We start from the raw sequence: 22,264 nt of genomic DNA, 5'->3' as shown, positions 1-22,264 counted from the left end.
CTGCATCGACCTACTCGTGATTATTGCACTGCCCTGACACATCCCATCGCCCGGAACACTACACGGTACCGGCGTAATCGTCACAATGTTAACCATAGGAATTACATCATAATACAACGTTAATGAAACACACAGCAGAAATGCAGTGGCATGGCAGAACCCGTTGCAACTACGGTAAACAGATTTTGATCTAAGCTAACATGCCTTAGGTAATTTAAAAAAACACAACAAATACAACGATGCAACATGTCACTTGGACTAGGTAGTCCTAATAGCCGTACCCCCACGTAGCAAACTGCGTTGAGCCTTCTCCGCAGTATCCACCCATTGCAGGTTGCGCAGGCGGTGGTGCCGGAGGGCCAGGGCCCTTGTTCTTGTGACAAGGGCAGTTGCAGTAAGGATTAGTGCATGGTTCATCTTGTGAAGCGGCAGCATTGCTGTTATCATCATCTTCGCCGTCTTTGTTACCCTCGCTTACTTCCTCGTAATGGTTCACCTTGCACTCCAGATCAAATATCTTAATCTGGAGGTACTCGATGAACTCCTGAACAGAATCAATTGGTGCAGGATCGACCCACCTGGTAAACCCACAGTTTTCTGGAGCATCTGAAGACTGCAAAACAAATTTCATGTAAGATGTCTCAATGAATAAAGAAATAAAACAACCGAGCATTACCCATGCGTGAGGGCATTTGAAGAAACGCCGACCGCCATCCATCCCGTCGGTGCACATCTGCACTAAGCAGTCCTCACCATGTCTGCATTTTGGCCACGTTTCTCTACGGTTATCGTATTGTCGAAGAGGAGTTTCATTGGTAAATTCACTCTTCTGTTGTGGCGGAAACTCAAACACTGGTTCTGGAAAGGAATCGGGTCCAAGAGGCCCCTCCCATATTATGGGGTCTCCCTTTCTTCCCCCTTTTCCTTTGCCAAAACCGTAGTAATTCTTCCCGCTAGACCCACCTCCAGACATCGGGTATACAATGAGCTTTGGTGTTTGAGTGCTGCTGGGAGCTCACAACCTTGTGAGTATTTATAGGCGCAAAAAGGTCTGATACCCGGAGTGTGGAGTGTAAATGCACATGAAAAGCCTACTGTATTCGCACGCTCCACAGCGCTCACTCGTACCACTTTAAACACGGACACGACCTCTCGTTGCTCTTGATTTGTACCCTCGCACGCTCAACAACGCTCACTGCTCCCACTTTAAACAACGACACGACGTCTCACTGCTCATGACTTCAGCACTTTCACGTTCCACAGCGCTCACTCGTGATTATTGCACTGCCCCGACATTTCCAATCGCCCGAAACACTGCACGGCACCGGCCTAATCGTTATAATTTCACTCCACGGACATATACCATCGCCCGAATCATTGCACCGGCCTACTCATCATAATGGTACGCAATGGACACATCGAATCATAGTCTGCACATGCATACATAAGATAGTATGTCGGAACAAATTAATTAACAAGCTACAACCTGTAAACTAGATGCGTCCGCGCTTGCCCCCTCTCCTCCTGCCACGTCGCTCTGCAGCCTGGCCCGCCCTAGTGTGGTGCTGTGAGTACGTCAGTGGCTCCGGCGGGATGGTCTGGCGAGTGGACCGACGACCCTGCTCAGGAACAGGCGTCTGTTCCACCTGACTGTAGTCCTGCGTCGCGAGTGGGGCACTCCCCAGCTGTGAAGTTCCGACGACCTCCTGCGTCGGTGCAGAAGAGAAGAACGTGTTCACCCACTCCATCTGCGAGATGTCGTCTACCTCCTGAATCTCCTCATCGTCGTCTGTCCCTCCCACCTGTCGGTACTCTGATTCACAAACTTCAATCCATCAATATTCAGTTAAAAATACACTTGTTACCGCCTATTAACAACTGGTCTTAGACGTACCTAAATCGTGTATTGGACGACGAAGAGACGAAGATCCAGCGCCGTAGGGATCCATCGACGGAAACAGCGACGAGCCGGGCGCTACACGAATAAGAAGTACAAATTAATAAATAAAGTTTTACATGATACGGTATTGTAAGTGACACGAGGTTGGAGTACGATTTACCTGCCGAGTACAAATGTGCCGGTCGCGGCACGTACGTGGGCCGAACTGCAGAACCCGAAGGTGTCGTCATCGTTTCACGTGGCGGTGGCGGTGGACCTGACTATGCCGCGGGTGCATACCGTCTTGACGATGGACCGGTCACAGGAACCGGCCCCGAACTGCGAGGTGGGAGGAAGGTGTCGTCGTCACGACAGGTCACGGCTCGTCGGAATCGTGGTCTGCGGACAGCTGGACGTACGGCTCGAAGTTCATCTCTGGACTTCCGACGGGAAAGCGCTCGTAAGACCAGAGTTGTAACAGTAGAGGACACCCAACAAAAATGGGCTCCTCTGCTGAGACCTTCGTCACGCCCGTGCAAAGACCCCTGTAACTCGCAGCCAAAACAGCAGAACCCCAGCTGAACTGTGGCATCTCGTGAAGTGGAGCGTCAGCTATCGACCTCGCCAAAGGAATGAGCTGTTTGGGGCACGAGTCACCCTGCGAGCTGCAAAACATGACCCAGCCGAACAGCCACAGTAAGTACGCCTCGAAGTGCCTGGCAACCGTAAAGTCGTCTGCGTCTGCCCTCATGTAGTCCGCCTTCAAAATGGTACGAGTCGTCAATGCACATACGTATCAATATAAGTACGGAATGAATCAATATTTATGTACTCACACTGAACTGTAGAAGCCACCTCTTTGTCGGTCCGTGTGCGTGGTTCGCAGGCAAGGGCCGGTACGGCAACGCTAGCTCGTTGCGCTGAACCCCGGCGAACCGAGCCAAAAGGTTGTCGCGCCACGAGAGTCCCACGTCCTCTGCACCCACAGCTCGTCCAGCACACGGCAAGCCTAGAAGCATCGCCACGTCCTGAAGAGTAGGGGTCATCTCACCAACCGGGAGGTGAAACGTGTGCGTCTCCGGACGCCAACGGTCGAGAAGTGCCGCGAGGAGGGACATGTCGAACTGGAACCGTGGAGCCCTGTCCCTAGGTCGACGTGCAGGGTCGGCCATATCTCCCTCCACAAGTCGCGCAATCGGGAGAAGACCTGAAGCGCGTAACCTGCATCGCGACAATGAAAATCAAGTTAGAACAAACGGTTAAGGAAACAACTAAAATATGTGACAAATGTATTCCGTACCTAGGAACCCAGCGACGGTGTATCGGCATCGTCGACATGGGCACACGAGCCCGAAACGTCCCTAAGCTGATGCGACGGACCGCAGACATGTACGACCGGTGGCGCTTGTCGACGAGAGCATCTAGCAACTCAGGGGTAGCTCCTTCCTCGTGCGCCATACCTGTATAATGAGATTTATTACAAAATAATTTCAGAACATAAATAACAATATTAAGCATAATAACATTAACGTAAAAAAAATACTAAATAAAATTTCAGAACATAAATTAAGTAATACAACAATTTTTTAATAAAATACTAAATAAAACATAACGTAATAAACTTATAAATGATGCACAACAAATTACATATTATATAACTTCAAATTCCAATTACAACAATAAAGTTGAACATATATTTGGGGCACATATTACAACAAATATTCGTACGCCAAGACGAAATCAGTTTACGACATATTAGTTCTTAATATTACATAATTTAACATCGAACATAATTGAATAGCGAATGACACAAATGACAATCGTACTCGATCAAATAAGGCCATCGTTGTTAGGACGGCGGCCACGACGACCCGTTGCCTGCGGTGCCGGATTTGGAGCAGCTTCAGATGGGCCCGCTCCATCTGTGCGGCCACCATAACTCAATGCCGTACAATACTTGTACGTATGACCCGTCTCATGGCACTTCGAGCAGAGGCGGACATCTCGACCAGCCTCCGAGCGATCCATGTTATTTCTAATGCGTTTCTTCTTGCGTCGGCCCACCCCTTGAAACATTTCTGGATCTGGATCTGGAATGTAAGTTGCATTGTGTCCAGATCAGTTATGAAGTCTCCAAGGATGCGAAACCCATATATCTCGTGCCTCCAAGTCATCCAAATAGTTTCCTTCATGAAGTAATTTGAGACATACATACGAGCCTGTAGTCCACCAGCTTCAAAACAGGCAGCAATGACATGTGTGCACAGCAGGTGCAGCAGCTTTGGCTTATGACATGAGAAAATACAAGCATCAGGACGGAGAACACACTCCTGCACATGCTTCTCACGCCGGCCCCCCATTCGGCCTTTGTCCCTACACATCACCTCGTACCGACGTTCCATAGAGCCAACTGGAGTCACCCGATGTAAACGGGCCTTTTTGAAAGCTTCCTCCATATGCTCCGTAACCTTGTATCCGTAAACTTTGCGATTATCGAGCATATCTTTCTGTGACACAGCGTAACGGTCCCTGAAGTACTCGCAAGTGCGATACAAGAAGAACTCCACGATCCCAACAAGTGGCAATGATCTTACACCACGAAGCACCCAATTGTATACCTCGACTAGGTTCGTAGTCATTAAACCGTACCTAGCACCTCCTTCATCAAACAGTAAAGCCCATTTCTCTTTTGGTTCGTGCTCAATCCACTCAGAGAATGTCTTAATTGCCTTTCTCCTTTTGCGCCTGACATTCGGACCATCCAAGCCCACATCTTCAAGCGAGACCAGGTCGTCGTCCTCTGTATTGACAGATCTCGTCGCTAGCTCCGCCGTTTGCTTTTTTGTTAGCTCATCCAATTTTTTCCATAGGAAGTTGAATTTCCTTTCCTGATTCTGGCTACATAACCGCTTGAATAGCTTCATAAGGATTTTGTTCTTGAACTGGGTATGAATGTTTGCCCCCATATGCCTCATGCACCACCTACTCTTTAGGTCCGGCCAAAGTGCAGTCCTACTACGCTCAGTAGAACCATTCTGTATGTCATCAATTGCTTGTAATATACCCTTGTGCCGATCATGAATCAAACACACGTTCTCTACATCTTTAACAATCATCTGCTTCACCCTCTGCAAAAACCAATACCAAGTATCCCCTGATTCTTTCTCCACAAAGGCAATTGCCAAAGGCAACAATTGTCTGTTACCATCAGCTGCAACAGCTGTGAGGATTGTGCCTTTATACCTTCCTGTCAAAAATGTCCCATCTATACAAATGACTGGCCGGCAGTGCGGAAACGCCTCAATGCAAGCGCCCAAGGCCAAGAACGACCGTTGGAGTACCTGCTTTCCAGGCTTCTGGGCACATGGATACGTTTTCAAGTCGTAGTAGCTACCAGGATTTCTAAGACATATAGTGTGCAGTAATGCCGGTATATTGTGATACGAAGCTTCATACGTCCCCCACCTCATCTGCAGCGCTTTCTGTTTCGCTCTGTAAGCTTTGTTGTAGCTAATTTTATATTTAAACTCCTCCTCAACAGCACAAATGATTGACTTAGGTTCATAACTAGGATTGTCCACGATCAAAGGGTACATGTAGTTAGCTATGAAACCTGCACTGAGGTTGCGGTGCTGTGGTTCTAATTGCTCACGCAGGCATGTGTACTCCACAATTTTTTTAACCTCCCAGAAATCTTGCCACTTGCCCATAGAAGCATACACCCTGAAAGGACATTCGCTTCTCACACAACGCATGTCATATGTTCTCGGACTGCTCTTGAGAACTTTGAACTGTCTTTGCAAAGAGAGAGTCGACCAACGTTTTATAGCTTCCTTCATGTTGTCACTGTTAGCATACATCGAACCGATGCATACCTCATTTTGCCTGTACTCCCAAGACACCGCTTCACCTTCATTTACACTTAATTTTGAAAATTTATAACCGGACCAATTGTGTGGGACATGATAATCTTTGTCATCATCATCATCATCATCCGAGGAGCCATCATTCATTGCATTGTGATGTTCTTCACTCTCCCTCTGAAACTCTTCAACTATCTCTGGAATGTTTTCCCCTTCATCAGCCTGACCAGTTGCTTGACGAGGTTCGTGTGCAGCATGTGTATCATCTTCTAAAATCTCAAGTTCACCATCTTCTTCATGAGATTCATGCATCGTCTCAGTTTCTTCGGAAACTATATCTCCCTGGCCTTCATGATCCCCGCCCGCTTGAGTTCTAAAACTAATCTTCTCGAATGCTTGAACAAACAACACAAGCGGTAAGCCTCGGCTACTACTTATATTGACATAGTTCCTCCAGTTTTGCGTCCCTTCAAGCGGCAATAGCTCCCAAAATACTGGTTCCCTTCGACTAACCATTGCCATGACAGAGATCTCATGTTCATCTCGACTAAGGCCGAAAGCTTTAAATAGCCAATTGGATATTGAAATCCAAGTTCTCTCTAGCTCGGGGTATTTTTTTTGTGATCGAGCTAAACTCTGACAAATCTACCCCTTCAGGACCATATCTAACTTCTCCAGACCCATAGAACACTTGAAAATACAAATCATCTGACATGCCTGTCAATATTTACGACAATAATTACTCATCATTAGAATTTAATCAACGCTAAAAAATAATTCTGCTATTCTTGCATATATCTTAATTATTTCTTTACAATTTTTAGTACTGACAACAATTTCTATTTTTCTGTAATATAATATTAATTAATATTATTTTTTATGCGACAAATATGTCTGTTTGAATTCATTAATATTTTCAATTGTATTCGTATGTAAACTAATATTTTTAATTACATGTTCTACGATTTTATATCGTAATAATTCCTACATATAAACTAATATTTCAACATATAAAAAAAATAATTTCTACACATCAAACTATACTCAAATAATTACACGCTAAAAACTATTTCTACACATAAAACTATATTCAAAAACACTAATATTACTAATTCTAATCTAAAAACTATTATTAATAAAATTAAAATTGTACCTGGAGCGGGCGGCAGCGTTGCGGGCGGAGCGCTGCGGGCGCCGGCGCGCGTGCGGGAGCCGCGCGGGGGGCGGGCGGGCGGCGGCGCGGCTGGAGCGCCTACCGAACCTACCGCCGGTTGAACCGGCGGTAACAATCTTCCGCCGGATGAACCGGCGGCTGGGTGACATTTTTGAAAAAAAAACAAGACATATATTTTTGATAAATCGAAAAAAATAAAAATAAAAATAAAAAAAATTCCGAGAAGGGCACCAAAAAACGGCAACCAAGCACGCAAGTCGCAAACCCTCATCTCCCAGTCGGCCAGTCCTCCCTTCTTCAACAGCATTGCCGCCGCCGCCGCCGTGGCGTCGGCCTCCGTTTCCGTCTCCGGCCGCGCTCCGCCAGATCCAAAAGGCAAGCTAATCTTTTCAAAAAAAAAGGCAAGCTAATTGTCCCCAGCCTCATCAATTCTGGAACACAGAAGCTGTCTTATTCTCCGCGCAACTCATCACATCACTAATTAGCGGTGATCCAACTGCAGTGCGGGGATTGTTAAAAAAAAAAAACTGCAGTGCGGGGCGACCTCGTCCTCACGGCGGGGGATCCTGACTCCACGAGATGGAGCAGCCCCCCGAGAAGAGGAACCCGGCGGCCAGCCTCACGGACGAGGTCCTGGTGAAGATCCTCAGCCGCGTCCCCGTCCGCTCCTTGTACCGCTTCAAGTGCGTCTCCCGGTCCTGGCGCAACCTCATCTCCGACCCCGTCCACCGCAAGAAGCTACCACACACCCTCGCTGGCTTCTTCTACCACAGCTGGAACGGCGATCGTTTCCCCAGCAGGGCGCACCACTTCACCAACGTTACCGGAAAAGGTGTACCATTCATCTTTCCTTCATTCTCCTTCTTGCCCGTCCCCAGTGACGATGTAGACCTCTTGGATTCTTGCAATGGTCTCCTCCTTTGCTGTTGCTTTGAGCCTGGTCCTAGTGATGCCGACGGGTTTCGACAGTTCCATTATGCTGTGTGCAATCCCGCGACCCAGAAGTGGGTGATGTTGCTGGATGGCAGTTGGGATAGTGGCCAGGATCGCACAGCCCGCTTGGGGTTTGATCCGGCAGTCTCCTCACATTTCCATGTGGTTGAGTATGTGCTGGACGAGGGTGGGTGCGTCACAGGGGTGGAGATCTATTCATCCAAAACTGCAGCATGGAGCTTTAAGGAAAGTGAATGGGGCGATGATGTTATGCTAGATGCATCAGCGAGAAGTGTGTTTCTTAACGGCTTCATGCATATGCTCACGTTCTCTCATGGGAGAGTGTTGGTGGACATGGAGGGGAAAACATGGAGGACAATTCCTGTGCCAACTGATAGTTGTTTTTCTGGTGGCATCCATCAAGCTCAGCGTCGCCTGTGTTTTCTTAATGTTAATGATGGTGATGCCTTCAAAATGTCGATCTGGTTCCTTGAAGACCATGGTACTAATGAATGGACATTGAAGCATTCCGTCAGGACTCCACTGCTGTTTGGGCGGAAGAACCTTCAATTTGAGTCGGACTACATAGTGATTACTGTTCACCCTGAATGTAATTTGATTTACTTTGTTTACGGGTGGGACAATACACTGATGGCATATGAAATGGACCGCAAGGAAGTTCGTGTCATCTGCAATCTTGGATATGATTGCTCGAAGCCCTATCTTCCTTATGTTCCCTTGTTCTTGGAGGTACTAGCAGATGAGCAGTGAAACTGTTACATTCACTGCAGATATGTTTTTGATACTGCAATGACAATTTCATATTGATGCAGTAAGGGTTATATGTGTCATTCCTCGTAGTCTGATTGTTTTAGGAATCAGTCAGATAGACTGGCAGAAATGTTAAGTTTCTGTTTTCTTGTTGTATGCAAGTGAGCATGTCTCTTTTGTGCTATTTTGATTTGGATCAATGTGGTTTAATTGTTTAGATCTCATGAACTGCCTTTAGGAAGGCTAGCTGTATTCTTTCAGTTAAAGTGCTATGTTATTGCAGTTTTCTTTGGCTGTGCTTATTAAAGTCAGTGCGTCCTTCAGTGTGAGATAACACTTGCTTGTATGAGTCAAAAGATTGCAGAACCGGATTATTAAACCATGATGACTGTTTGCAGGTAATATGTCATGTCTTGCTTCATGCTTCTTCTATATATGCTGTTGATGTTCTTAGTTCAAGGCACTAATGATGTGTGCATGCTGTTTTTGATCAATATCGACTTCATCCTGTTACTTAGTATGAATTGCGCTATTGCGCTCTTGGTGGCATAGGTGAAATGGTGATGTCTGATGTCTCTTATGTGATGTGTGATAGTTCTTGATTTTTTTTTTGACGCTAGAATGCTTTGGTCCTGCGAAAACTACTTTAGTTTCAGATGGTGGCCAACAATACATTGCATTTTGTAGTGCTAATATCATTGTTTGGATCTCAAGTGCCATCCTGCCTTTCTGTGCAACCAAAGGCGTGCTTGCTCTTTTATCACATCCGGTTTACATTGCCAGAGTTAAAAGTTTCATTTACTGTATTAATGATATCAACTTCCTTGGACAACATCCCGGTGACTGGATGGAGTAGAGCATGCAAGTACTTCCTCCTCTTGTTAGAACAAAGCCAATGGGATTGACTTCCAGTTTTTTTTTCCAAACAAATGCTGTTACTCCTACCTGCAAAAATGCTTTGGTTTTCCGTGTATTGTTTACCACTGAATACCCCTAGTAGTAGTCTCACGACAGAAATGCTTTGGTTTTATGCGTGTATCCCTAATAATGTCCAATTGTCCACACTCTGTATCTGTATGTTATGTAGTGTACATCCAAACTGGTTGCCTGTCAGTTTGTATGTGCATGAGCAGGGGGCGCTAGTCTGCCAGGATGTTTCCATTTGAGTCTATTGGCTGCACTGCTGGGTATAGGACCCTAGGTGGGGATCCTCGCGGCCACAAATCCTCTATCCCCAACTCCAATCTCGTTCGTTTGCACCAGTATTTAGTTTGGAGCATTATGTTACCAATCACTCGCGTCCCGTCCTTTCAAACAAATTCAAATCCACCTATCTACACTCGGAAGGCAAGGAAGGAAGCAACGGCATGCTGCTCGTCGTCGCATTCCTCCTCGCCGCGGCCGCCACTTGGCAGCCGGCACTCTCCGCGCCCGCGCCGGCGCCAGCCTGCCACGGCGGCGCAAGGGCGGAGGTGGAGTTCGTGCGCGTCTGCTGCGCGCGCACGCTCTACCCGCGCCTCTGCCGTGCGGGGCTGGCCCCGCACGCGGCCTCCGTCCACTCGAGCCCCGCGCGCCTCGCCGTGGCCTCCGCCAACCTCACGCTCGCGGCCCTCGGCGCGCTCGCCGCGCGCATCCCGCCGCCCGGCCCCGGCGCGCCCTCCGGCTCCGGCGCGCTCGGCGACTGCGCCGAGGCCGTCGCGTCGGCCGCGGGCCAGGCGGCGCGCGCGGCCGAGCGGCTGCGCGGGGTCGAGCAGGCCGTGGGGCTCGAGGTCCTGTGGCGCGTGGACGACGCGCTGACGTGGCTCAGCGCCGCCATGACCGACGAGGACACGTGCGCCGACGGCCTGGGGCCGCGGGAATCCGCGCCAGCGCCGGTGAGGGCCGAGCTGCGCGCCAGGGTGCGCCGCGCCAAGCAGTACACCAGCATCGCCCTCGCGCTCGTCAACATGCTAGTCAGTAATAAACCAAGAAGTTAGCCAGACGCCCCCGAACCTTGGTCAGTTGTAACTTGGGATGTAAATTGACAATCTTGCTCTTTGTCTCTGTCAATTTTACGTCTACTTTACATAGGAGCAATAGAGAGGGAGCTGCCGGTCGTGAGTTCGAGCGCTCACGATTCCCACCGGGGTTTTTCCCCAATTTCTCCTGCAGGTCTATTCTACGGCTGCCTCACACGTGGATGCGCCACAATGGTCAGAGTGACGTGCCCGTCACGTGCGAAGCCTGGTGACTTCGGATATCTCACAGCCACGCGATGTTCTTAGGTATAGGTTGTAGGTCTAACTCGCGTGTGGCGTGCGTTGGTGTGTGTGTGCGTGAGTGTAGTGGTATGAGTTTGTGCGTGAGTTCAGATGCTACAACTTGTACTTGAAGGGTTAAGGTATCAAAAAAAATAGAGAGAAGGGATGGAGCTATTTTTTTCGAATCGAGGAACTTCCCTATTTCCATTATTGAAATGGAAATACAACCGTCCACCCCCAGAAGGAGATCCAAAAGACACAACTGGCTAAGTTTCAGCCAACAGTACAGATAACGCAGACTGCGGACCTAGGATTCCTATGAGCCGAGACACAAACGAGTTTAAGGTTTACAGGCAACAACGTTCAAGAAACAGAAGCAAAAGCTAAGACCAGGGTAAACGCGCCCACAGCGCCTGTAAGTCGAAGAGAGCAGGAAAAGAGGTCATCTGCTTCAGCCTTCATCATCTTCAGAATCTTCAGTATCCCCAGGGGGAGCAGGGAGCTGAGGGTGTGACATTGGAGGACCTTGTTGAGCAAACACTCTTTGTGCACAGGAGAGCAACGCCTTTACCCCATCCAGTAGCTGTTCCTGGAACTCAGCCTTGTAAAGACTTGTCCAATATTTCATAAAAGCACTTGCTTGGATTAGAATTTCAGCAGGATGTTTAATCATTTTCTTGTCAAAACAGGCTCTATTCCGGCTCTTCCAGATAGCCCAACATATTGCCGCTAGGCCAAAGGTGTGAACCAAACCACCATTTGGTAACCAAATTTTGATCCAACTATAATACTGTGTTAAATCTCTTGGGACGTTATCGGCACCTAAACAGGTGCCCACTTGTCGGTGTCCTGACCCGGCGGTCCGGACCCAACCAGTAATGATGATGCGTGTTTCTCGTCCCAGATGTTGATGCAAAAGGCAACACAGTAACGCACGGGTTTATCCTGGTTCCGGCCGTGGGACCGTACGTCCAGCAAAGGGGTGTGCGAGAGCACTGTACTGTCTTGCACCGGGGGTGACTGTAGTAGGGGTACAAGCGAGGCGAGAGAGGGAGGGAAGCTCCCAAGTCTCTGCTAGAGGAGGAGTTGATTGAGGCGAGTGCCAATATCGGGGTTCAGAGGAGCGTATGTGCTCTGCTAGTAGTGCGAAGCATTGTGTTCTACCGAAAGGTGGGCCGACCCCCCTAAGGGAACGCCCGCCTCCTCCTTTAATAGACACAAGGAGGGACGGTGTACATGCACAGGGGGTCATGAAAGTCGTCGTCTTTTTCCCGAACCGCGGGGGTGCAGTGGCCGAGCACTGTGGGAAGTACACTGTGGGGTATGGCACCGGGCGTGGCAGTCGTCCTAGGCTTCGTCCTTGGTCTTGCGAGGATCGCGCCGGTGTCCTAGCGGCTCCAGCGGGCGGCGTGGCGACGTTCCGAAGGTCCTGCAGGCCAGGGTCTTGTCCTGGTCAAGGCCGGAGTCGCTTCCGAGAGTCGTGCCCATGCCATTCGGGGGCTCCGCGGAAGGGAAAGTACGAAGGAGGTACGGGGAGTTGGCAGCATAGTAGCTGGAGCAGTGCCGAGCACATCTTGCACGGCGTCGCAGGTTCCCACAGTGTCGCCACAGCGCCGAAATGGCAGAGCAGTGACCGGAGTTGGCAGACAAGACTCCGGTCACAGCCACTATGGGGGATGGCGGCATGGCACCGTCAGACCCAGGCGCTGTGGAGGAGTGGTTGGCATTAATGCCTCCGTACGGCGGGCGGGTGAGTGGAAGGACCGTTTGTCCTTTCTGTATGAGGGGTGGCTTTCCCGGCGTTAGAAGAGCACACCTCAACCACTCGCAGTTAATACGGGTGGGTGAGGGAGCTTCCAGCGGAAGGCTTATGCCCGCGCCCGTGTTCGCGTGACACATGGCGGTTCCGGACCCCTCCCGAGCAGCTAGCTGAGACGAGAGCTCACGGGGGTCCGGATAGGCACGTGGAGGTCCCGGACCCATCTGCGGGGGTCCGGGTGGCATGTGGAGGTCCCGGACCCATCTGCGGGGGTCCGGGTCTGTGGCCATAGGTGCTGAGCATTTCCACCTCTGGGACACATGGTGACACCGGACCCGTCCCCGAGCGGGAAGCGGGTCCGGTGAGATGGAGTCGGACCCCAGGGGTCCGGCTGCTCAGCTCCTTAGGGTGTAGACGATCGGCTTTCTCGAGGCCATGCTCGCTTCCCTCGAGCGAGGCGGAAACGATCGGCCTTCTCGAGGGCAGGCTTGCTACCCTCGAGCGAGGCGGAGGGGCAAGGCGCGGTCGAGGGCTTCGGCGAGGAGCCCTCGAGCGAGGCGGAGATCACCCCGCGGGTTCGAGGGGGTGCGGACAGGCCGCACTGAGTACGTGGGCCGCGTGCTGGGCTTCTTTGAGTCCTTTCCTTTCTTCCAGATTGGAAGGAGGCTGCAGGCCTTCGAGGGCCCGGTTGCCCAGCATGCGTTTGCGTTTTTAGGGTGATTTTAGTCCCCTGATTAGGGTGCCCCTAATCATGGTACCCGACACCACCATTCCCCACACCACTTTGGAAATATAACATTGAAAGAAAAGATGATCACGAGATTCTGATTCAGAACAGAAGTAGCATGTTGGGTCACCTAACCAATTTCGTTTGATCATATTGTCTTTTGTTAGAATTGCATCTTGCTCCAATAACCTTATGAAGATTTTGATCTTCTAAGGGATTTTAGCTTTCCAACTATGCTTAAAATGGAACCCACTATCTCCATGTGACAACCAATCATAGATAGTTTTTGTGGTAAAAATGCCACTCTTCCTATTCCACGACCATCTAATATCATCATCATGGTTGATGAAAGGATAAGAGAAAATTTTATCAATTGTTTCAATCTATTGTTCAAAAAGAGTGGAAGACAATTATCTCTGAAACTGAATTTGCCCAAGCTTTTGTATAAAGTTAAGAACAGTAATGCTTTTGTCAGAACACAAATCAAACAGAACAGGTTGCAGAATGCACAAGGGTTGAGAGTCTAACCAGACATCTTTCCAAAGCAGAGTATTTGCACCATTTCTTGTTTTGTTAGATCTACCTCTTAAGTATATATGTCTGATTTGTAACAAGTCTTTCCACATTGGGGAATCATTCACCTTCCATTTTACAGTACTAACCAGGTCAGATGAAAGATATTTGGCTTTCACAATCTCCTGCCAGACGCCCTGTTCCATTTCCAGCCTCCACCACCACTTGCATAGCAAGCTAATATTCATTCTATAAATGTTTTTACCCCTAACCCACCTTTCTTTTTACTTTTGCAGACTGTTAGCCATTTGACTAGGTGATATTTCCTTTTTCTTCCACCTCCCTGCCACAGAAAACTTCTTCTTTGTTTTTCCAGGGAATTCACAATAGTCTTAGGGAACAAGTACATTGACATATGGTATATGAAAGTAATAGACAAGCAAGAGTTGATTAAAGTCACTCTGCCAGCTATGGATAAAGAACTGTCTTTCCAAGAAGCAAGTTTCTTCTCATTTTTTTCTAGTAAAGGAAGCCCATCCTTAATATGCAGCCTCCCAGGACTAATTGGAACCCCCAAATATTTCAAAGAAAAACTGCCAATTTGACAGTTAACGAGATCTGCATATTATGTGTTAAGAGAATCATCACCATGAATCATAATTATCTCACTTTTAGAGAAATTAATTTTGAGTCCAGACATCATTTCATAAAAGTATAAAAGTAACTTCATGTTCCTAGCTTTGGTCATATCATTTTGTAAACATACAATGGTGTCATCTGCATACTGTAGCAGAATCACACCTCCAGGAATTAAATTTTCAGCCAGGCCAGTTATCAGGTTTGCCCTTTGGGCTTTCCTAACCATCCTAGCTAAGCAATCAGCAGCCACATTGAAGAGTATGGGAGAGAGTGGATCCCCTTGTCTAACTCCTTTGGAGCTGACAAAATAAGGACGCACTTTGTCATTTAACTTGACACTGACAGTCCCACCTGTAACCACCTGCTGCATCCAGGTACACCACTTCCCAGAGAAACCACTCAGCTTTAGAACATCAAATAGGAAAGACCAATTCACCTTGTCATATGCCTTTTTGAAATCCAGCTTCAAAATAACTCCTACCTCCTTTCTTCTCTTGGTTTCATGAAAAATATCATGCAAAGCTAGTACTCCATTCATTATATTACGATTTTTCAGAAAAGCAGATTGGGAGGTGAGAATCAATCTAGATGCTACCTTCTCAAGCCTCAGAGCAAGAACCTTAGTAATTAGTTTGTATAGACAGTTCAACAAGCAAATAGGTCTGAATTGTTGGATTTTCTTAGCTTCTTGTATTTTGGGTAGTAGAGTAATGATACCATAATTGATTCTGCTTACATTCATGGAACCTTGGTGAAATTCATGGAAGATCTCCATAATATCATGTTTAATAATATCCCAACAACTTTGATAGAACTCCACAGGGATAGAGTCAGGACCAGCAGCTTTGTTTTTTTCCATTTAAAACAGAGCATTCTTAACTTGCTCCTCAGTAAATGGTTTGGTCAACTCATCATTTTCATCAATTGTGACTTTCTCCATATCTTCCCAAAGGTCAGGATCAATTTGAAAGATATTTTCAGCAGCGGGACCAAATAATTCCTTATAATATGAAGTGGCATGCTGGATAAGATCATCATCCCCCTTAATAGTAGAGTCTCCATCTTTTAAATACATGATGGTGTTCTTCCTTTTTCTTGCATTAGCAATCCTTTGAAAATATTTAGTATTCAAATCCCCTTCATGGAGCCACTTATCATGGGATCTCTTAAACCAATATAATTCTTCATCTCCCAAAATCTGCATAAGCTCACTTTTCAGAGAAACCATCTTTTGTAATTGATCCAATGATAAACCAGATTCTTCCTCAACCACCTCTAGACCCAACAGTTCAGTATGTATATCATTTTTCCTTTTCTTTTGCTGTCCTTGGATATTGAATCCCCACCCTTTGAAATATTGCTTGAATCTTTTCAGTTTATTTTGAACCAATCCTAGTGCAGAACTGGCATGACAGGGTTTTGACCAAAGTTCTTGCACATATGTGAGAAAGTCGGGATGTTTAAGCCAGGATAACTCAAAACTAAAAGAATGTTTGTTCACTTGTTTGTTCTCTTCAGTAGTTAGAATCAAAGGGTTATGATCATAAACTTCCCTTGGAAGTTTATAGACTACCACCCTGGGATAAGTGTCATCCCATTCTTTAGCTATCAAAAATCTATCTAACCTTTCCAGAGTTGGATTTTCTTGATTATTAGACCAGGTGAACTTTCCACCTGACATTCTGACGTCTATCAGCTCATGCGCAGCAATGACAGAGTTAAAGACATGAGAGCTCCTACTCAACCTACCACACTTGTTTTTTTCAGAAGTAAATCAGATAATATTAAAGTCCCCAGCTGCAAGAAAAGGGTCTTTATTTTTGCTACAGAAATTGGCTAGTTCAGCAAGGAAGTCCATCTTATTTTCCTCATGAGGGGCACCATAAATATTGAGAAAGTTCCACTTCACTTTCTTCTCCTTATCATAAAGATTCAGTTGTAATATGTATTTTCCTTCAAGGAAGGAACCAATATCAAATTTGTCAATCTGTACTCCACTTAATATCCCCCAGACCTTCCACTAGAAGGAATCCATTTCCAAAGGTAGGAGCCTGAGGGGTCTATCAACCTGAGAGTTCTGTCATCAATTTCCTCTTGCATTGTTTCTTGTAATCCAATAAAATGAAATTTGTGCTTAGAGATGAGGTTTCTAAGAAATGCAGAGACACCAGATTTTTTAATGCCTCTGCAGTTCCAGATCAGACCTTTCATTTCTTAGTCTTTTTTTCTGTTTTGGGGTCTTTGGTGAATCCAAAGTTGAGTTTCCCAACTTTGCATCCCCACATTTTGCTTTTGTGCAAGGATTTTCCTTGCAACCTTTTCTTTGTGGTTTCTTCCCAAAGAGGGTCAACCTTCTCACAGTCCTTCTATATCTTTTAGATTGAACTAGAATGAAATCATCCTCCTCAGAGTTATCCTCCTCTATCCAATCTAAAAGGGTCTGATCATTTGATTGGTTATTTTGAGATGCACTCAAATCCTGGGTATCATTAGTTTCAGAGGAATTAGAAGATTTTAGTTTTTCCTGAAGAGAAAATCTAGCATTTTCAAGGTCCTTAAGCATATCTATAGAATCAAAGTATTCCACACCCAAATTGACACCCATAAGATTAACTTTTTCAACAATAGAATCATTATCAAGAGTAGAAAAGAAATTAGAGTATATTGAGGTAGTACCTTCAGAAGTTCTTTTCTTGTTGTTATTGCCAGGATTCTGATTCAGATGTCCCAACAAGTTCTTCTGGATCCTGTCACTTGTCCTTCTTTCTTCTCTTTCTTTTCTGAGGATATCACAGGGATGCATCATGACTTTCATAGGCTGCTGAACATTGTTACCCAGAGTAGCATTAGTATCCACAGGCTTACTAGAAGCATCCTTAATTTCTGAGATTGTGACAGTAGAGTTCTGCCTTTTTGCATTCTCAAAGATGTGCTGATTCACCATGTCCACATCTTGTTCAGACAAGCTAGAGACCCTTCATAGAGATTCTCTATGTATGGATGACTCTCCTGTCTTGTTGAACATTTTGTTCACTTGTTCTGCAAAATCCCTCACTATCATCACTGTTCTCCATAAGACCTTCTCTCTCAGTGTCATTGTTGGGCTCATAAATAGCAGCTGGGATCATCTCATCAGCAAGTGGTATGGGGGTGTTGTCATCCACCATATTGATAGACCTAGATCCTTTCTCATTGAATGATGATTTTGACTTCAGATTTCCATAGGATAGTAATTTACCAGGAGCAGATCCAAATTTTCTGGATAGGTGGTCAGTCTCTGATTGAACCCCTTTCCCACTGCCAAGCCATGGGTGTGCTCTTCTATACTCTTCCCTTTGTTTGGTTCAGATCTGAGGGACTCCTCTGTCCTCATTTTCTTGGAACTAGGGTGTTCATCATGATCACCAACCTTAGTAGCAGTGTTCAAGGGAATTGGCTCTTGTAATTCAGTGTCTTCTAGCTCAAAGAAGAAATCATAAATGAACAGCCCAAGATTACACTCAGCTGAGGGAGGTACCTGCCTGATGTCCCTACAAGCAATTTTGACTCTAACATAGTCATGCCTGAATCTAGTTTGTTCATCAATGGAGATTGTCTTACCCACTAAGCCCCCAATTTTGGCAATAGTACAAAGACCACGCTGATCAATAGGAATGCCACTCACTTTAAACTATGCCTGCTATAATGGGCCCTTGGTCCCCATTGAGGATTTCCATGGTTCAATAACCATCAGTTCATCTCCTTCTTTCACCCCCAGCTTGAATTTACTATAATCATGCACCATCTTGGAATTTGGAAATCTCATAGCCAATTTGTTCTTAGCTAAAGCTTTTGCAGACCATTTCCAGTATTTATGATTGACGATGTTGCGGAACTCCAACTCGATCTGTTTGGCAGTTAACTCTCCCCGAACAACCGTGATAATTGCAGTGCTAGAACGATCACGTGAAGTTTTCTGGTCTATGTGTTCATCAATATGAAAAAAACTCTGATCCGGGACCTGAGCAGCACACAATTCAGGACCCATGTTCCACAACGGTTCCCTCTTGCAATCAAGTGTGTTGTGATTAGCGAAACCACACATCTCACATAATTCCTTCCTTCTACAATCCTCGATAGAGTGATTTCTCATCCCGCACACAGAGCAACCCGATTTTGCTTGAGGAGGTCTGTTAGTATGTACCTCTGATGTAGCGGTTTTGCCATCTTTAGTCCCCTTGCCAGCGCCCATCTTCAGATCTTCCTTGGAAGTAGCAAACCCAGTAGCACGATCCCAAGCCGAGGAGGAAGATCCTCCACGGGCGTTTTCCTCCTCATCTGACCTAGGGTTTCTCTTAGCACCATCAGATCCACCCTGTTCATTAGATCCCGAATTCTTCTGATTGCCTTGGTCTCGTCCTTCGTCAGCCGATCTCTGCCCACTACCGCGCCCCTGAATCCACTACCAAACATTGGTTCTGGCCCCATCACGACCCGATCCCCGACCGAAACCTCCTCCTCCAAAACCGCCTTTGTTGCTCATCACTGGTGATTGAGTCTGAAGCGCTTGGGCATACGATTTGGTGGAGGGAACTAGACGGGATTTGTGGTGGGATTTGTGAAAGTAACCCACGAATATAGCTACGCAAGAGGAATCGAAGGAAGGACGAACTGGATCAGGGTTGTCTAGATCCCCTCGTTTCGAAGGGATGTTGACCTCGGGCTGGATTCCAGCACCGCCCTGGATTCCTTCATCATTGTTCACAATGTTGCCGCGTGTCCTGCAACCAGGATCAACGCCCAGCACCCCTTTCCAAATCTGACATGGCGGGGGTGACCACACCTTGGTGGTGACCGGATGCTTACCGAATCCAGTCTTGTGGGGATCCACCACAGAGAGACGCGCTCACGATTTGCAGTGAGTTTCCCGCTCGAATCGCCTTTAGAAGGCGTCTTCTAATCACCCGCCGATCTCCACTTGAATTGAATCGGGACAAACCGTAGTTTGGCCGACGATCTCTCCAACGAATCGAGAGGAAAGTTCGACTCCGATCGTGCTCTCCTGAACGCTCTCGAAGAAGGATCGACGGGGAAGGAGAAGTTCCCGCCGAGAGCTCGGCCAGGAGGCGGCGGGTGGAACATTCTCTCCGACCCCCCCCCCCAACTGTTGCCAGCTACATAGATATGTGCCCAACTATATCCACATACTACTTTATTACAATCAAATGATATTCGTCTTGTGGACCCACCATGCATGGTTTTGAGCGGCGTGTCCTCGACTCCTCGAGCTTCAGGTGGCGGCCAAACAAATGACTCTAGTTTCACCCCTGATCTATGCATATATGTGTGCTAGGCTGATGTGGTGTCAGGAGTGGTTTCTGTGGTGCCACTCATATGGGGTTGGCAAACGGTGAACCGGTGATGTGCCGATGTAAGCCATAGGGCTAGCAACATTGGATGACGAGGTGATATATACAGCCATGGCGAGGTTGATCTCGCTGCCCCGAACGCCCAATAGCATGCCATCCTACAGGGATATGTGGTTTGGACCTGGGCACAGAGTGGGGGATGACGGATCTCACCAGGGCAGCCGAGTCGACGATGCGGCTGAGATGGCGTGTGGCGACTCGAGACGAGATCCTGGGTACGTGAGCCAAGAGGAGAAGAGGAAGGGTGAGAGAGGCTCGACTAGTACCGAATCAAGACGGTAAAGCTCCGTTACCTTGATGACGATGGCGAGGTACGACTATGAGGTATTAATTCTCTTCTAAAATGTTGGCATGTCAAAATATGAGTAAGCCCACGATTTTTGGCACTTATATTTGGTTATAATAAAGGTGAAAAAAGCAGTTCACCTAGACAAATGCTATTCTAAACTTACCTAGATTTTGGTAAAAAAATTTTTTGGCATGCACATGTTTTGGCATGCCCATATTTTGACATGCCAATATTTTAGCATCCAAGCAAGCAGGACCTAATCCAGATCATGAGGTGGTCAAGGGCAGGGATGGGGAGAGCTATCCTGGGGTGCGGTTGTGTTGCGGGGTGATCATTCAACATTGGGGCATCGACCTACCAATGTAGTGTGCGTGCATGTATACAACTAATAAAAGAGGAGACAAATCTGAATTCATGTAGTACTGTGACGTCACCCACATGCATGCAAAATCAAACCATCACCTCAACGCGTGGTATTATATGGGCTATCGGCCTACCAATGTAGTGTGCGTGCATGTTTACAACTAATAAAAGAGGAGACAAATTTGAATTCATGTAGGACCGTGACGTCACCCTCATGCATGCAAAATCCAAAATTAAAAAAATATAACTATTAAATCTAGCATCCAAATTAAACTTGAGTTACACCATTATTTTTCTTATAACAAATCTTCAAAACAAGACCACAATTGCCTATGTTTACATGATATTTTATAGAAATATTTTTTCAATACTAAATAATTAATTTCAGATCTTGAAAATAAATAATTTAACAACACGAACAAATAATTATTTTTACCAACAAAAAATTAAATATAATGAATAAATAATAATATACAACGAACAAAATATTAAACATTGTTAACATTTAAATAAATATCATGAATAAATAGGTCAACGTCACAGAACAATTTAATCTACAAATTAAACAAATAGTTTTAATGTTGCGAATAAATTAATTACTAGCAGACAAAAAATTTTATATGAAGATAAATGCATCAATGATACAATTAAATATATATTTAATAACATACAATTTATGAACCATTTTATATGTAAAAAGTATTTTTACAAGTATATATACACGTGCTAAAACAAGTTAGCATATAAAGGAAATAAATTATTACACACAATTTATGAATCTAAAATAAAAAGAAATGAATCTTCACATGAAAAGAAATTATATACTAAGTAATAGCAAATTTGGAGATTAGCTTGTACAAATAAATATACTAAGTAATAACATATATGCTAAGTGTAGCCGTGATAAAATTTATAATTTTCTATTAAAAGTTTGAGAAAGAAAAAATCTATCTAAACCAATCTGTACAAAATATGAGAAGTCAAAGTAGAAAGTAACCTGCTAGGAAAGAAAAAATAGAAAAGAGAAACTACCTAAAACAAGGAAAGAAAAAAACGAACATAAGGAAAAAAACACATCAATGAGGGAAGAAGAAGATAAATAGATGGAAATAAGGAAAAAACATAAAAGAATAGAAGCTAACAGATAGAATTAGAAAGAAGAAACGAAATGAGAATGCATGATTGACAACATTGCCTAGCTAGCGGTTAGAAGTATAGTCTGACACACTTTGAAATAGACAACTATATAGTAAAAATATTTTTTGTTTATAATACTATCACATGCCTCCATGCATTCTCACACGGTCTCACATGCATTTATATTAGTTTATTAAACCTGCAATGATTGGTTTCAGATGATGGATAAAACTATTATTATCGCGCTAGCGATATATAGCCCCGGCGATTGTGTTGGGCCGGTGGAGTTTAAGTCTAGGTAGTTGGGAGTGAGTGCCGGAGGGGAGCCTGAGTTGGGTTTGTTTGGGCCGTATTCGGCCTGGTGCTCTAGATGCTTTTGATCGTAAATAACAATTAGCCGATGTACTTTAGTCATAGGGAAACCTATCGAGTCTATACTATAAAGGATGAAAAAAATTCAAATTTTAGACAACAAAGGCCATCAAGAATATAAATGGTAGAAAGATATATGATAATCTCCAGTTGTTTAATTAAAATATATTATATTCTCTAGTTGTTTAATTTATATT

At 45.7% G+C, this 22,264-nt stretch overlaps 3 protein-coding genes across 3 annotated transcripts; 2 read left to right on the top strand and 1 right to left on the bottom strand.

Annotated features, from left to right (window-relative positions):
* Nucleotides 1-2,255: 2,255 nt before the first annotated feature.
* LOC120648070 (protein MAIN-LIKE 2-like) lies at nucleotides 2,256-3,337 on the bottom strand. Its single transcript, XM_039924839.1, has 3 exons — nucleotides 3,180-3,337; nucleotides 2,716-3,100; nucleotides 2,256-2,639 (listed from the first exon to the last, which is right to left on the bottom strand). The coding sequence occupies exons 1-3, from the start codon at nucleotides 3,335-3,337 to the stop codon at nucleotides 2,256-2,258; spliced, it is 927 nt and encodes a 308-aa protein (XP_039780773.1).
* Nucleotides 3,338-7,173: 3,836 nt separating this feature from the next.
* On the top strand, nucleotides 7,174-8,931 carry LOC120651933 (F-box protein At5g07610-like). Its single transcript, XM_039929580.1, has one exon. It carries the CDS (start codon nucleotides 7,496-7,498, stop codon nucleotides 8,618-8,620), a length of 1,125 nt encoding a protein of 374 aa, XP_039785514.1. The 5' UTR covers nucleotides 7,174-7,495; the 3' UTR covers nucleotides 8,621-8,931.
* An 813-nt stretch (nucleotides 8,932-9,744) lies between these two features.
* On the top strand, nucleotides 9,745-11,045 carry LOC120651934 (21 kDa protein-like). The gene is made up of 2 exons (XM_039929581.1): nucleotides 9,745-10,616; nucleotides 10,772-11,045. The coding sequence occupies exon 1, from the start codon at nucleotides 9,988-9,990 to the stop codon at nucleotides 10,594-10,596; it is 609 nt and encodes a 202-aa protein (XP_039785515.1). The 5' UTR covers nucleotides 9,745-9,987; the 3' UTR covers nucleotides 10,597-10,616; nucleotides 10,772-11,045.
* The last annotated feature ends 11,219 nt before the right edge of the window (nucleotides 11,046-22,264 follow it).

The sequence above is a fragment of the Panicum virgatum genome, chromosome 9K (assembly GCF_016808335.1).
Source record: "Panicum virgatum strain AP13 chromosome 9K, P.virgatum_v5, whole genome shotgun sequence".
In the NCBI taxonomy this organism is placed as follows: domain Eukaryota; kingdom Viridiplantae; phylum Streptophyta; class Magnoliopsida; order Poales; family Poaceae; genus Panicum; species Panicum virgatum.
The sequence above is the reverse complement of the archived record's forward strand: the minus strand, read 5'-3'. Positions and strand labels throughout refer to the sequence as shown.

Excerpts from the sequence above, each read along its gene's own strand:
- LOC120651934 (XM_039929581.1), top strand. The coding sequence starts at position 9,988 with ATGCTGCTCGTCGTCGCATTCCTCCTCGCCGCGGCCGCCACTTGGCAG.
- LOC120648070 (XM_039924839.1), bottom strand. The coding sequence starts at position 3,337 with ATGGCGCACGAGGAAGGAGCTACCCCTGAGTTGCTAGATGCTCTCGTC. Across the intron at positions 3,101-3,179 it reads CACCGTCGCTGGGTTCCTAG|GTTACGCGCTTCAGGTCTTC; the intron begins GTACGGAATACA and ends GTCGCGATGCAG. Across the intron at positions 2,640-2,715 it reads GGTGGCTTCTACAGTTCAGT|GCGGACTACATGAGGGCAGA; the intron begins GTGAGTACATAA and ends ACCATTTTGAAG.
- LOC120651933 (XM_039929580.1), top strand. The coding sequence starts at position 7,496 with ATGGAGCAGCCCCCCGAGAAGAGGAACCCGGCGGCCAGCCTCACGGAC.